This window comes from Eucyclogobius newberryi, unplaced genomic scaffold (genome assembly GCF_026437365.1).
Source record: "Eucyclogobius newberryi isolate DKJ021-1_F unplaced genomic scaffold, fEucNew1.0.hap1 SCAF_11, whole genome shotgun sequence".
In the NCBI taxonomy this organism is placed as follows: Eukaryota; Metazoa; Chordata; class Actinopteri; order Gobiiformes; family Gobiidae; genus Eucyclogobius; species Eucyclogobius newberryi.
Window position 1 is genome coordinate 23,479,535 of NW_027315735.1, and position 12,843 is coordinate 23,492,377.

General features: G+C 41.4%; 3 protein-coding genes across 3 annotated transcripts in view; 1 reads left to right on the forward strand and 2 right to left on the reverse strand.

The window, feature by feature from the left end:
- Positions 1-13: 13 nt before the first annotated feature.
- clk4b (CDC-like kinase 4b) lies at positions 14-5,070 on the reverse strand. The gene is made up of 13 exons (XM_072439117.1): positions 4,965-5,070; positions 3,504-3,661; positions 2,655-2,883; positions 2,035-2,131; positions 1,661-1,727; positions 1,466-1,582; positions 1,228-1,394; positions 1,062-1,156; positions 855-984; positions 701-783; positions 550-629; positions 387-477; positions 14-211 (listed from the first exon to the last, which is right to left on the reverse strand). Exons 2-13 carry the CDS (start codon positions 3,659-3,661, stop codon positions 14-16), a joined length of 1,512 nt encoding a protein of 503 aa, XP_072295218.1. The 5' UTR covers positions 4,965-5,070.
- Positions 5,071-5,892: 822 nt separating this feature from the next.
- tmem126a (transmembrane protein 126A) lies at positions 5,893-7,349 on the forward strand. The gene has a single exon (XM_072439212.1). The coding sequence runs from the start codon at positions 6,008-6,010 to the stop codon at positions 6,608-6,610; it is 603 nt and encodes a 200-aa protein (XP_072295313.1). The 5' UTR covers positions 5,893-6,007; the 3' UTR covers positions 6,611-7,349.
- Positions 7,350-7,422: 73 nt separating this feature from the next.
- The window catches only part of LOC140354225 (ras-GEF domain-containing family member 1C-like), a 28,663-nt gene continuing 23,242 nt past the window's right edge, over positions 7,423-12,843 (reverse strand). Inside the window, exons 7-14 of the mRNA XM_072439172.1 lie at positions 12,447-12,545; positions 11,061-11,163; positions 10,895-10,974; positions 10,705-10,800; positions 9,969-10,064; positions 9,759-9,882; positions 9,598-9,670; positions 7,423-8,969 (exon numbers count right to left, since the gene is read on the reverse strand). Of these exons, the coding sequence (XP_072295273.1) occupies positions 8,945-8,969; positions 9,598-9,670; positions 9,759-9,882; positions 9,969-10,064; positions 10,705-10,800; positions 10,895-10,974; positions 11,061-11,163; positions 12,447-12,545 (696 nt within the window). The 3' untranslated portion in view covers positions 7,423-8,944. The remainder of the gene's footprint in view (positions 8,970-9,597; positions 9,671-9,758; positions 9,883-9,968; positions 10,065-10,704; positions 10,801-10,894; positions 10,975-11,060; positions 11,164-12,446; positions 12,546-12,843) is intronic.

Consider the following 12,843-nt stretch of genomic DNA (forward strand, 5'->3'; position numbering starts at 1 on the left):
GCCCTGAAGAGGCTCAGTCCGACTTGTTGCTGTTGCTGGTGTTGCTGCAGCGGCTGCTGCTGCTGCTGCTGCTGCTCTTGTGGTAGCAGGAGAAGAACGGGTGTCTCAGGGCCTGCTCCAGGCTGAGGCGCTTGGCTGGGTCGTACTCCATCATCTTCTGGATAAGGTCAAAGAGCAGCTGGTGGTCCTCGCCCCGGGACATCATGTAGTGCTGACAGAGGAAAGGACAGATTAGACCTGGGCCATATTTAATAACACATTCACACCAACAGATTATTTTAGACTTGGAAAGGTTTTGTTCTGAAGTGATACTGAAGCCTCAGTTACTATAAACATCCAGTCGTTAGAGGCGTGTTCTCTAAGTAAATGTGGCAGAAGTCCCTCACCTTCAGGGGTTTGCAGTGTTTTCGGACATATCTTCCTGAGGAGCTGTACACGTCCCAGTCCAACTTAGACCGATGGACATATCTGCGCTTTCTGCAAAGATAACAAATGTCAGCATGGCCATGACTTCAAGGTCTAAAAATACATGTGAATTTCAGCACAAACTTTGTTTTCTGTAGAAGATTGTGTGGGATGGGGCCCAAGACCCTCTCCATCATAGCAAGGTGTTCTTTGCTGTCATGAGTCTATGAACAGGAGAGAAAACGTTAAAACAATCTGGTGTGTTTAAAGTGATTATGTGTGCAAGATGATCTACCTGAAACAGAGTAGCACCAATGTAATACTCAATGAGAATGCAGCCAATACTCCACACGTCACAGGAATGGTCCCACCCCAAATCTGAAATCAGACAGACTTATAACACACTGAGGTGCAACAGCGGGCGTGGCATGTTTAGAGCCGCTCCTCACCTAAAATGACCTCGGGCGCTCGGTAGTGACGCGTGGACACCACAGACGTGTGGTGCTCGTGCTCGTAAGTGGCATTGCCAAAATCCACTAATTTTACATCCGGGTTTCTCAAGGTTCTTTCATCCCGTTTCTTAAAAAGTTATGCCAAACAGTTAGTGGTCAGACAAATATTAGTCCTTTCAAATACATTCAAACTGGAATGCTTACCATATTCGAATTGTACTCCAAGTCGTAGTCAGAGTTAATGAACAATATGTTTTCAGGTTTTAAGTCTGTGTGGGTCAGTTTGTTTTTGTGCAAAACTGAAGGAAAAACAATGATTTAGACATTTTCTTCCACTTTCAATAGAACAGATATCATCAGTTTGACTCACATTGAACTGCTCGAATGATCTGGTACGCCATGTGTTTGATGTGGTCAATGGGGAAAGGCTGGAAGTTGTTCTCTTTGAGGAAATCATAGGTGCTGAGGCCCAGCAGTTCAAACGTAATGCAGACGTGCCCGTGGGCGTCAAACCAGTCGAGCATATGCACACATGAACTGGAAGAGCACACGACAGTTACTCCTCCTGCACGACAACGTTTCAATCTGAGCGCCGTTATGTCACTTACTATCTGTTCTGAGAGTCCAGGGCTTTTAACTGAGACAGCACCTCCACCTCAGACATAGCCGCCTCACGATAACGGTCTATGTTTTTAATGATCTTCAGAGCCACTCGTGCTCCGTTACTGCAAAACACAAAACTGTTACTCGGCTGCTTCAAACTGTGGGAGAATTAGTTTGTTTCTTAAAGTGTCTTTGCTTACTTTCGGTGATCTATGCATTCAACAACCTTCCCAAACGCACCCTCTCCGAGAGTACACAATATCTCATCTACAGAAGATAAAGAGATCAAGTTACAAAACAGGCACTGGCAGCACGGACACTTTCCTTTGGCTGGTTCGCTGCCTGCTGTTATATAGCTAAGAGGCCTACACTGACTAAAACACATAACTAACCACTGACTAATCAGCTATGCCCAATGCTAAATATTCTAAATTAACAAGTAATACCTAATTAGCAGTTATCGAAAACCCCCAAAACCCCTAGAATTAAAATTGTGGAAATAAACCAGACAACAAGAGAGTGAGAAAGAGACAAAGTAAACAACAGTAGTAAAAAAAAGGTATATATTCTATACATCTTGAGTTCAGCATGTCTCCAATGTGATAGATGAGGTGACCCTCGCCATCATCCTCAAAACTCCTGGATCTTTTCCTGCGGCGATGGCTCCTCCTCTGCACCGGACATCACACCAATAACCCATCATCAGCCAGCACGGGCCACCACAACGACACCGTCAATCATTCAACCAGGCCAAGGGGGCGGGGGAGGGGTGGACAGATTCGGCCCGTTCAGTAACACGCCAGGCGAATGGACGGCGCAGCAAATTCAAATTCAGCCCCGCCAGAGAAATTGGGCCAGCCACCACATACGTGTGTGTTACAGAAGAAAAACATGGCAACAAAATTTTCAGATGAGAGACTTCTTCAGGCAAGCACAGAAAACACTTTGTGATTGAATACAGTTGTTTTATAGCACTTGATCAGCTGTATGTCCACTTTCTCTTCCAAAACTACAAGCACTGTCAATCCCCAGCATTCTGAACCCATAACCCCATACTCATCATGCTTACTAGTGAGGAGTGGAACAGAGATATAGAAGGACAAAGATATGCCTTGGCTTTGACTAAACACCATAAATAATCAGCTTGTGTTGCATAGACAAGACTAAGAGAGAGAAGAAAGAAAGCGCTCGTACCGAAGTGGAGCGGTGGCGAGAGTGGCTGCGCCTTTGCCGCCTGTCCCTGTGCCGGCGGCTGCGCCCGCTGCGACCTGAGGACTTGCTGTAGTGGTGCCAGTCCCGGTCTTTCTCTTTACATGTCCCGTTTCGACTGTCCTCCTCACAGGCCATGTCCCAGTTGTGGTCCCGCACTGGTCTTACTCGAGAGTCTTGCCAGTGGTTTGAACTGCGGGTCTCCAAGTAGTGCCTGGAAGGATACAAAACAAATTAAACCCACAATTCTCCACTGCAGGTCTGGGATCTCGAGGGGCGCAGAAGGTGACTGTGCTCTCAAATGAACTTCTGAAGTCTAAGACCAGCATCTTCATGACACTCAATCCCCTTGAGCTTTTTATGTAGCATTTTTAATCAGCAACCTATTCATAGCCTTACAGCAAATCAACTGTGGTGCATCCGTTTTTAAATCAAGCAGTAAAGTCCAAAAGGACTTGTGCGCACACTTGTAGTATGTCGACATACATGTGTAGATGCTTCTTATAGGAGGTAGTTTCATTGCATAAACATCAAAGTTAACATTCCATCATCTGAAAAGGTCTAAATAATCGCTCCAAGCACCCTGCTGGTGTCAGGTAACTCCCAGGAAAAGTCTGCCTCTCTACAGAATTAAAATTAGAGCAGATCAGAGAACTTAACGCAAGCGCCACAAACAACTCCATTTACATCGCACACATTTTAAATTTTAAAACTGAGAGCACGGAAATCAGGGCAAATATTACATGTTTTAAACCATTAAGAGACCGTGGAAGAAATGGCATGAACTGTCCCTGGTTTGGTGTATAATTCTAAAAACAATGAGCAGCCATTCACCCTTCATAATGTCTGTGCTGACGATAAGTTCTTCTGGTTTGGTTCTCTCTTTCACTGCTGTGAGAGTCACGTCTTCTTCGTTTACGATCCATTCTCTCTTCCCAGCTGTACTCGTCCAGCCAGACACAGGGAGAGCGAGCTCGCTTTGAGCGGTACATCTGGAACAAAAACAACAAAGTGTCCGAGTAATTTGAAGAAAAGAAAAAAAACATTTGTAAATAGAAAATAAGTTCAGAACACTCTAAATGTTTGACATTTAGTGTGGGGGGGAAGGACATGCCCTCCATGTCCCAAACTCAAACATATGAACTGTTCTTTAATTGTGCTTCATCATCGTAAAAAAGAAAAGAAAAAACAGAACACAAGATGTAATTGGTCCCACAAAGACAGGATATTTTGTAGTTTACAGTGGACAATACTAAACTAGACGCTGTGCAATGGCGAGAAGTCATTGCGAGTGACTGCGTAATCATGCATGGCCATATTCTGTAGTTGCCATGATGACGTCACGCAGTGATGACGTCACGCCATGACGAAAAGTTGACGACGGATCCCGAAAAAACGAAAAGACCAAGGAATACAGAGAGCAACAGCAATAAATAGACGACCATCTACAAAACAAACTTTGAATGACGAAAACCGTAGATGCGATACGTGCCGAAAAAACACCGAAGAAGGGTTCTTGTAATAACATTAAAGAGTTACAAGAACTAATAGTAACTCAATTGCATAACAAACTCAGCTTCCTCAGCCTTTGTGGCAGTACAAGACTAGTTTGTCCCCATTGGATACAACACGACCCAATAACAGTAAGTCCACAGTTTAAACGTGGCTTAACCCAGTGAAATCCTTAAAGTGATCGGAGCGTGTTTGTGCAGCATGTCGCTGCTACAGCCCGTCCCATCCCCCACACTGCGCCAGCACAACTGACTCGATCTTTTACACAAATCTAACCCACGTGACATTGAAATTAAAGACGTACCGATGTTAATATCGTCGATTAAGCTGAAGTCCGGCACCCTGAATACAAGACATTCACAATAAATCCGCAGAACAAGAGGATTAACTAAAGCGTTGCGAAAGCTGGATCACGACAGCTTCAAACTTCAGAAAAATGCCCACGACAACGGCAAAGCTCCCAAAATACAAGACACCGAGTATAATCGAAATCCATCCCATCTCCAATAAAACAAGGCCCGAGGCATCACCCCGCGCCATGTTGTGCCATCTGGCAACATTGACAGTTTAATAAGATAACGCTAACATTATGTGCAATAAAACAAAGGATAGTGAGGTAACTCTCGGCCCTGGTGCAACGTTTACTCATAAAAGAGGCCGATGAGCAGGATCAAAGAGGGCGACGTTTGCGCACCGCACTCGAAGCTTCAGTCGTGTTGAAAACAAACGACAAACACTATCTGGTCGACTCAATCCGGTCTCTGCCTAAGGCAACATACTTACAATGTCGTAATTTATGCTATTTAATGTTTTCAGAAGCGTCGTTGGTTCGCTAAGGTAGAGTCAAAGTGACAAAGGAAAAACACTCGTCGTCGTCGTCTTCCAAAGATGGCGATGGCTCATGGAGACAGAACGTTCTAAAGCAGGTCACGTGAGGTCGCCTGTAGCCGCGCCCACTCTACGTACTATCTATTATATTATAGGTACGTTTTAGCTTTTATGATGATACATACAACACTTGTTGTTGGTTTACTTCATATGTCATTATGATGTCAAGGAAGGTTAGAATAAAATTAGATTTAGAATAAATACTAGAGGGCTACACGACTAACTCACCTTCTCCGAATCGTCACTTCCGGTGTAATTGCGTTTCCCTGTAGAATGTAAATACAGCACCCTAACCATGGATCTATTATAATATCCCCAAACCCTATAACTACACATATACAAGCGGAAGGAGGATTGCGTTGGATGCTGGCACTCAGGGCAACGAAATTGAAATAAACTAACAAACCATTCAACACTATACACACAATACACTAAAACCGTTTATTACAAGACACTATTCTATGAATTCACTTTGTTTATTGTTTAATTTTGCAAACATAAATCGTAAAAACAATAACCAATGGATGTGCCCATACAGTGTACTGACAATGCAAACAAACTGTATTTCTGCATTAAAAAAAATGTCATCAACGTCATGTCAATATTATTATTCATTTTAATATATAGTTATGTGCTACTGGGACTTCAAAACTACTGCGTTCATGTTCATTTCAGGGTTTTAGTTTTTAATTTATTTATTAATCTACCAATTACACTTTTCCGACAGTCACAACATGGCCGCCGCAATTGCCACGAAAACACCACTGTCCCTCTAGATTTATTCACCCATTGCTGCGCCACTGGTCAGCGCATGGAATTATGGGCAAGATACAATATGTCTGCGCCCTGTTGTACATTTCCCAACTATGTGAGGGTCTACAAAACTGAACCGTAGACTTGATTTACACCGTAAAGTTTCGCCGGACACAATCTCGAACATGTCCGAAAACAGCGCGAAGGAGCGGGCGATGACTCGGGCCGTCATCGCCGAGATGCTGTCCCGCAACTTCGAGAAGCTGCCTGACATTGACCAGAAGCTCTTCCAGTACGGCCCCGTGTACTTCGGGGCGAACGCCGCTCTCGCCGGACTGGTCGCCAACAGCTTGTACCGCCGCGCTCTGAACGTGACGCGGGCGATGGTCTCGTCGAGCCTGCCCATGGCCGTGCTGCCCTTCCTCACCACCGTGGCCCTGTACAACGGGGCCGTGTCCGCGCCGCTCATGTCCGGGGACCTCAACTGCCCGTCGTGCGCGCTGATGCGGGGCGCGCTGGTGGGCGTCGTCGGCGGAGCGCTGTACCCGGTGCTCCTCGCGCTGCCCGTCAACTTCGGCCTCGCCAGCCGGTACAACTCCGCGCTCATGCCGGAGAAGGGCAATGTGCTGCGCTACTGCCTCGACGTGTCCCGGCCCATTCTGAGGAAGTTTCGGGTGGTGGTCCTGCTGCAGGCGTTTTTCGGGACCTACCTTGGGTCCAGGCAGTTTCAGACCTACTCCAAACTGGCCGAGATCACGTTTAGCCCCGGAGAAGAACTCAAACATTAATCATGGACATTAATCATGTGTTTTAGGTCAAAACCAAAAATCTGATCGTGATCTCGTTTCTGGCGCGTAAACGGTTGACTTATTGTGTGAGTAATAGGATTTCTTTCTGATTGTTCATGCCAAATTGGCCAAAACTGGCGAAACTAATGATTGAAACGTGTTATTTATAAACCTCCTACTTTTGGGTTTTCAGTTAAAATAATTTATGAACTTGCATTTGTCACCAGATGTCGTAACGTTGATTATATATATTTTTAGGACTAGTAAACGCACACCAAAAGCAGATCTAATTATTTGTTTACATGATTTCTACTGGCCATGTAAATGTACTTGTTTTATTACTATGTCCGGTGAATTTACTTAAATATATAAAAAATATATAAAGTGTGCTTCTTTAGCCTTACCAATCAGCACCTTTATTATTGATCATGTTTTACTTGTGTGTGATTTGTTAAGTCCATATTCATCATAGTACTATTGTGCATACTGATTCCAGAAGCCTATGTGTTGGTAGCTTAAACTTTTGTGTTTATCAGAGTATAATAAAGGTCACAACCGTTCATTCATTCATATCAGGAAGTTCCGAAGACCCTCAGGACAGTAAATGCTGTATGCTAAATTTGCATATATAATTTATTATGTACTGCATATAAAATACCGGTAATAGGCTATTGCTTTACTGATTGTGAACTTCCTGAATTTGAATAAGTCTGACAATTAAATACGCAAAATAAATTCTAGTGCATAAAAGTCTAAGGATTGTGTATCGTCATTGTTTTGTCATGAGAAAAAACTCCATCGATTACGAAAAGTAATTGAATGAACATGGTTTATTAAAGGCTTTTCAGCAACTAGTCACAACATTTGCAGCAATGTCAATGATATGAGATGTTTTTTTTTTCCTGTTTAAAACACAACCAAAAATGCACCGCTTCACAGCTAAATTAATTCAAGACCACTTCTCCAAATGTACACAGGAATGGTCACGTTGGCAGTGTAGTGGCATTTTAAGAAATCAGGCGATTGTCGTTGATCATATGTTTAACAGAATAGTAACTCAATGCCTCATCTGTTGCCTCTGAGAAATGAGAGTTCATAGGTGAAGATGTTATTGAAAAGGCAAGGTGCTTGTTGAGAAAAAACACTGAAATCCAGTAGAGCAAATTAAAACCAGTTTAAAAAAAGCCTATTAATTACAATGTTATTCCCTTATCGCCATCCTCCTCTGCCTCCCCACAAACCCTTTAAGACGCTTTGCTTATCACATCAAAAAAACTGCCAAAAACAAAGCCTATTGAAGTCCCCACCAAACTATAAACAACACATTTCAAGTCAGAGGAGCCTGAATTGTCGTATGGCACACGATTCCCTCTTTTTTACATTGAATACAGAGCAACACAACGTTATTACAAAGACTGTGTCGCAATAGCAAAGGTAATGCCCCTTTGAAACACTTGTCTTAGCATGCCATTGTACTTCATGTTCACGAAAGGAATGGTACAATAAAAACTCAACGTCTGTCGGCACAGAAATCTCCATAAATATTAAAACAACTGAACGTCAGTCGGAACAAAAACTCCCTGGGTAGCAGAAAGTGAGTAAATCACCTTTACACAGTTTATACACCTTCCATTAGCTCGCAATAATGGCACAATACAGGTAAAAAGAAGCAAACACTTTGTAACAGTTTCCCAACCAAAATAAAATACAATAAATAAAAAACAAAAACAATGGAATGACAATAAAGAAGGAATAATCCAGTCATTCTCGTGCGTGACAAAACGGATGTATAACTCAGACAGGACACACAAAGGTGAGAGGTTGTTGTCGAAGGCTAGTTACTTCAGTTACACATTATTTTAGCAGGAATAAAGAGCTGTTATGGGCTGGCCAGCGCCCTTCACGTCAGTGTTAGTTACAGTACACAAGTAAAGAAATAAAGCTCAATGTACAATAGCTAGAGCAAGAGGAGCAAATGTAAAACAATACAATATTATCAGTAGGAATTTCATGTATAAAGTGGTCTTGCCCTGTAACTGTCTCTATAGTAGTAAACATTTCTCCACAGTAAACACGCAAAGGAGAGGGGTCTGTTTTCAAATACTGAAACCTTTTTGTGAAGGCTGAGAAGCTGCAAAGGCATTATTTTTAGCTTAACATAGTGATATTTTTTCAATTCAAACGTTGTGTTATTGTTCCTATTTTTAAAGTATATGTGATGAATCCTGTTCATCATGTTGTCATCAATTCTTCATAGAAAACACCTAAGTACCAGCTTGGTTCCTTCACAGTTCGTTTTAGTGCAATGAGAACTTGCGAGCTACCGCCAGAGACTCATGTCTTCGCCAACACATTAGCCCTGCAAGAACAAGAAACACACCACAATTATGTTGTGTTTTTTATATAATATTCTATTATATATAGTGTCTTTGTCATTTTTACAACTACATATTAAACTTAATGAGGTTAGAGGCTAGAGAGATTGTCACCTTGATACAATTCTACTAACAAGTCTTTACAACAAATGTTTTAAATATAATTGTCCATGAATACTGTGATAATTGGACGTTGTCATATTTGTACTTCATCTAATATCCATCTTCTACCAAAATAAGGTCAAAAAAATCTTGGAAAAACATAGTTGATATTTTCTTCAGTGTTAGAAGCAACATTTTGAGGGCTTTAATTAACAAATAATGCTCTGTAGTAAAGATCTAGTCTAGACAAGTGCAGTGTTTTTAGTGTGAATATTCATTTTCATTATTTAGGGAAAGTGTCCTGACAGAAACACAGTTCTCTGCCTCATTAGGACCTCAAACACACCATTGTAGGCCCATTTAAACAATTTAATCTGACTTTATCGACATGTTTTTACATAATTTTTTCTATTCGAATTTTGCTGCTTCTCCACTCCCAAGATGGCCACCACAACTGCCACGGCAACAGAAATCACCATCTCTAGCCTTTACCATAACTCATGAGCTCACCTGAGTGCTTTCCATCTGTCTTTCTCGACCTGGTTTTCTGGACTCTCGCTTTCATACGATGCAAGGTAAAGTCCTGGAGAATAAACATAATGTGTACAATTCATTAATTTCAAACAATCATACAGAAATACAAGTACTCATTTAAATAACGGCCGACTCACCGTCCTCGCTGAAGATGGGGGCAGTGTGGAGGTAGTGCAGAATGGCCCGATCCTCCTCGAAGGGACACTCCACCTGTTTCCACGTCATGAACTCTCCAACTTGTCGCGCCAGCTCCACAAATTTCTGACCAAGACGTGACAAAACCATTTAGCCTTATTCGTGATGGAGAGTTGTAAACGTAAAAATAAATGAATAGCACTTTGTTTTACCTCAAAGTTGACGTGTCCGTTGGGAAGCCGGTTGGCACATCCCTCATTCAGGAAGTAAATGTCTTTGATGAGCAGGCTAAAGAAGGGGATGACGATCTGAAAACAGGCATGAGATCAGTCAGGTCATTGGCATGTCATAAGAATGTTTAGGTAAAGGTCAGGCGTTAGGGTCGATCATGGCACATTTTAAATAATAAACTGTCATCAGATCTAAATTGTAATGATCTGAAGTCTTTATAACAGTAAATGGGCAAAAAAAAAAATATTTCCAGGGAAGAAATTTCAGTATTTTTGCTTCACTATTACAAAAGATACAAAGAATATACACATTTCTAGCCTTAAAATTGTATTTGAGCTTTGGAAAAAGTGTAATTTTTCTAAAGTGAGTTCTATATCTGTAGATGAAATTAAAAACTATTGTGAAGGCAACATTTCTGTAAGAATTTGTCCAAGTAAAAACTGTTACCTTCATCAAAAATGGTACCGTAATTGTCTATTATTATCTTATATCAAATAAATAAGGTAAAACACTATTGTAAATGTCTAATTTGTAACCATGCTTTTATATCACTAAAATATACAGTATTTGAGTGGTTTTCATTTGCCAAAATATTCATGATTTTTCATATTTTGATATATTTTGCCTTTTCATTGAAATCCCATTACGTTCCGCTTCACATTTGTCTCCATTCATGACTTGAGAATGCTTTGCAAACGTTCAAAAGGCTATTCACACCTTTTCTCTGTTGCTGCTGGCCGTCCGTGAGCGATGGGCCGCCCCCCTCAGAGCCGTCCTGTAGTTGTAGAAGTTCCCTGTGGGGTCCATCTGATGCTGTCAAAACAAGCGTGAACACGGAGCCCGCTGTTAGCCTCGGCTCACACTGCGCTCATGTGTCCGCCGTGACATGTCGCTCACATGTACGTACCTCCAGGATGAAGAATTTGGCCGTCTTGACTTTGCCCCAAGTCTTCTTCAGGCGAGACACGGGGGTCATGTTCATCCCAGCTACAGAGAGACAGTACACGAGTTCAACAGCTGCACCGTCAGACAAACTTACAAACCTCACAAACGCTGAACGATTATCGACTTACATATGATGGCCATGAGCGAGTTGAAATTCCCAATGTTAAAACACTCTCTGGCCACGTCGATGAAAAACTCAATGACGGTCGCTCTCTGCTTCTTCTTTCCAGGCTGCAGATGGAGGAAATACAGGTTTTGCCATGTGAAACTCTACACATTCACCCTGTTATCTGACAATGACTGAAATCATGTCATTTGGGGTGGACGATAATGACACAAATGAATGTCCCGATAACAATACGCAAAATTATGTCAATCTTCTTCATTAAATGTATTGATTGAGGTTGAATTATCAGACAAATGTGAAATGTATGTAAATTGTATCACAAAAGTTCAGATATATGAAGGCTTATAACATCAATTTTTCCATTTTAATGTTTAATCAGCTTTTGTAGCGTTTTCATTCTATAAAAAATAACCACAATATTCAAAATGTGAACATCTTTAAAACAATATTATCTGTTTCCCACCTCTACATGTCATTCCCAATCACTTTTATGGCGAATAAAAATTAACCATTACATTTCAATCCAATTAAATCCACATACAGCTCATCACAGCTGTTATAGTTAAAATTACATTGCATATCCTGACCTACTGTTGTAATGACAGTACATTTCCATTAGGGGGCAGTATATGTCCTTAGAAACGTATATTGCGTTTCACAGCCAACACATCTGCTTGAGACTTTTCTTAAAATATATTACAATGTGTTATATGATCATGTTCTGACCAAATGCTGTGCGCTCTGATACTTGTAAATCAAAATCCAAAAGACAATGTTGAGGAAGTCAAATATCGTGGAGTCATCCTAGGCATCCATTAAAAATTGAAGCACAAAAAATATATATATAAATCTTAAGACTATTAGGACTAATTTGAACTTCTTCCAGGTAATAAGACCTTGTCTGTTCATTCACGCTGCCAAATTGTACTTCCTTTGCACTGATCCTCTCCCACTGCTCAGACTGTAGCACTGTGTGGGGCCAGGCTAAGTGCATCCTCTGAACAAACAGGCTTTAAAGGTGATGGACAAAAAGCAGATGAGATACCACTGTTGTACACTTCTAGAAAAGCACAATAAATTAATTAATTAAGTACTCGCTCTTAAAATTTACTTTTAAATGTGCAAATAAAACTGCTTCAGAAATTGACAGAACTCAGAGGTGTAATCCCGGAGTGTCACCACAAGGGGCGCTGCAAACTGTGACTGTAGACCAGCTAACTGTAAGAGCACTTTTGGTCAGGGCCACAGACCTGGAACACTAAACCTGCCCAATGTAAACGCAATAAACAGATATGAACTAGTCTAACAGCAAACTGACGCAGTGACTGGAATAAACGACTCAAAAATAAATAAATGTTCGATGTCAGTCAGGTGAGTGCGTCCTCACCATGCAGATCTCCGTGGCGACCAGGTAACACAGTCGGTTGAACCACCTGACGTAGGCCTCCAGGTTTGTGGTCTTCTTCTTCTGGTCACCGAAGCACGGCTGGTAAAATGGTTCACAACAAAGACAGTCACACACGAAGAAGAAGGACTAAAAAGACATAAACTACTAATTATCTCCTAAATCATGTGACTGCTATTGACGATGAACTGGGATAACGCAGTGAAAGAAATCAAAGAGAAAGTAATGTATGTGTAGTTTATATCAGTCATTTTATTTATTAGAGCATATCAGACCATGACTTTGCATAAGATTTAAAGTTTGGACACATTTCGATTTAAAAAGTTGTACCAGACAAAGTAAAAAGTAGTGTTTTTGACATAATATAACGAATTGACAG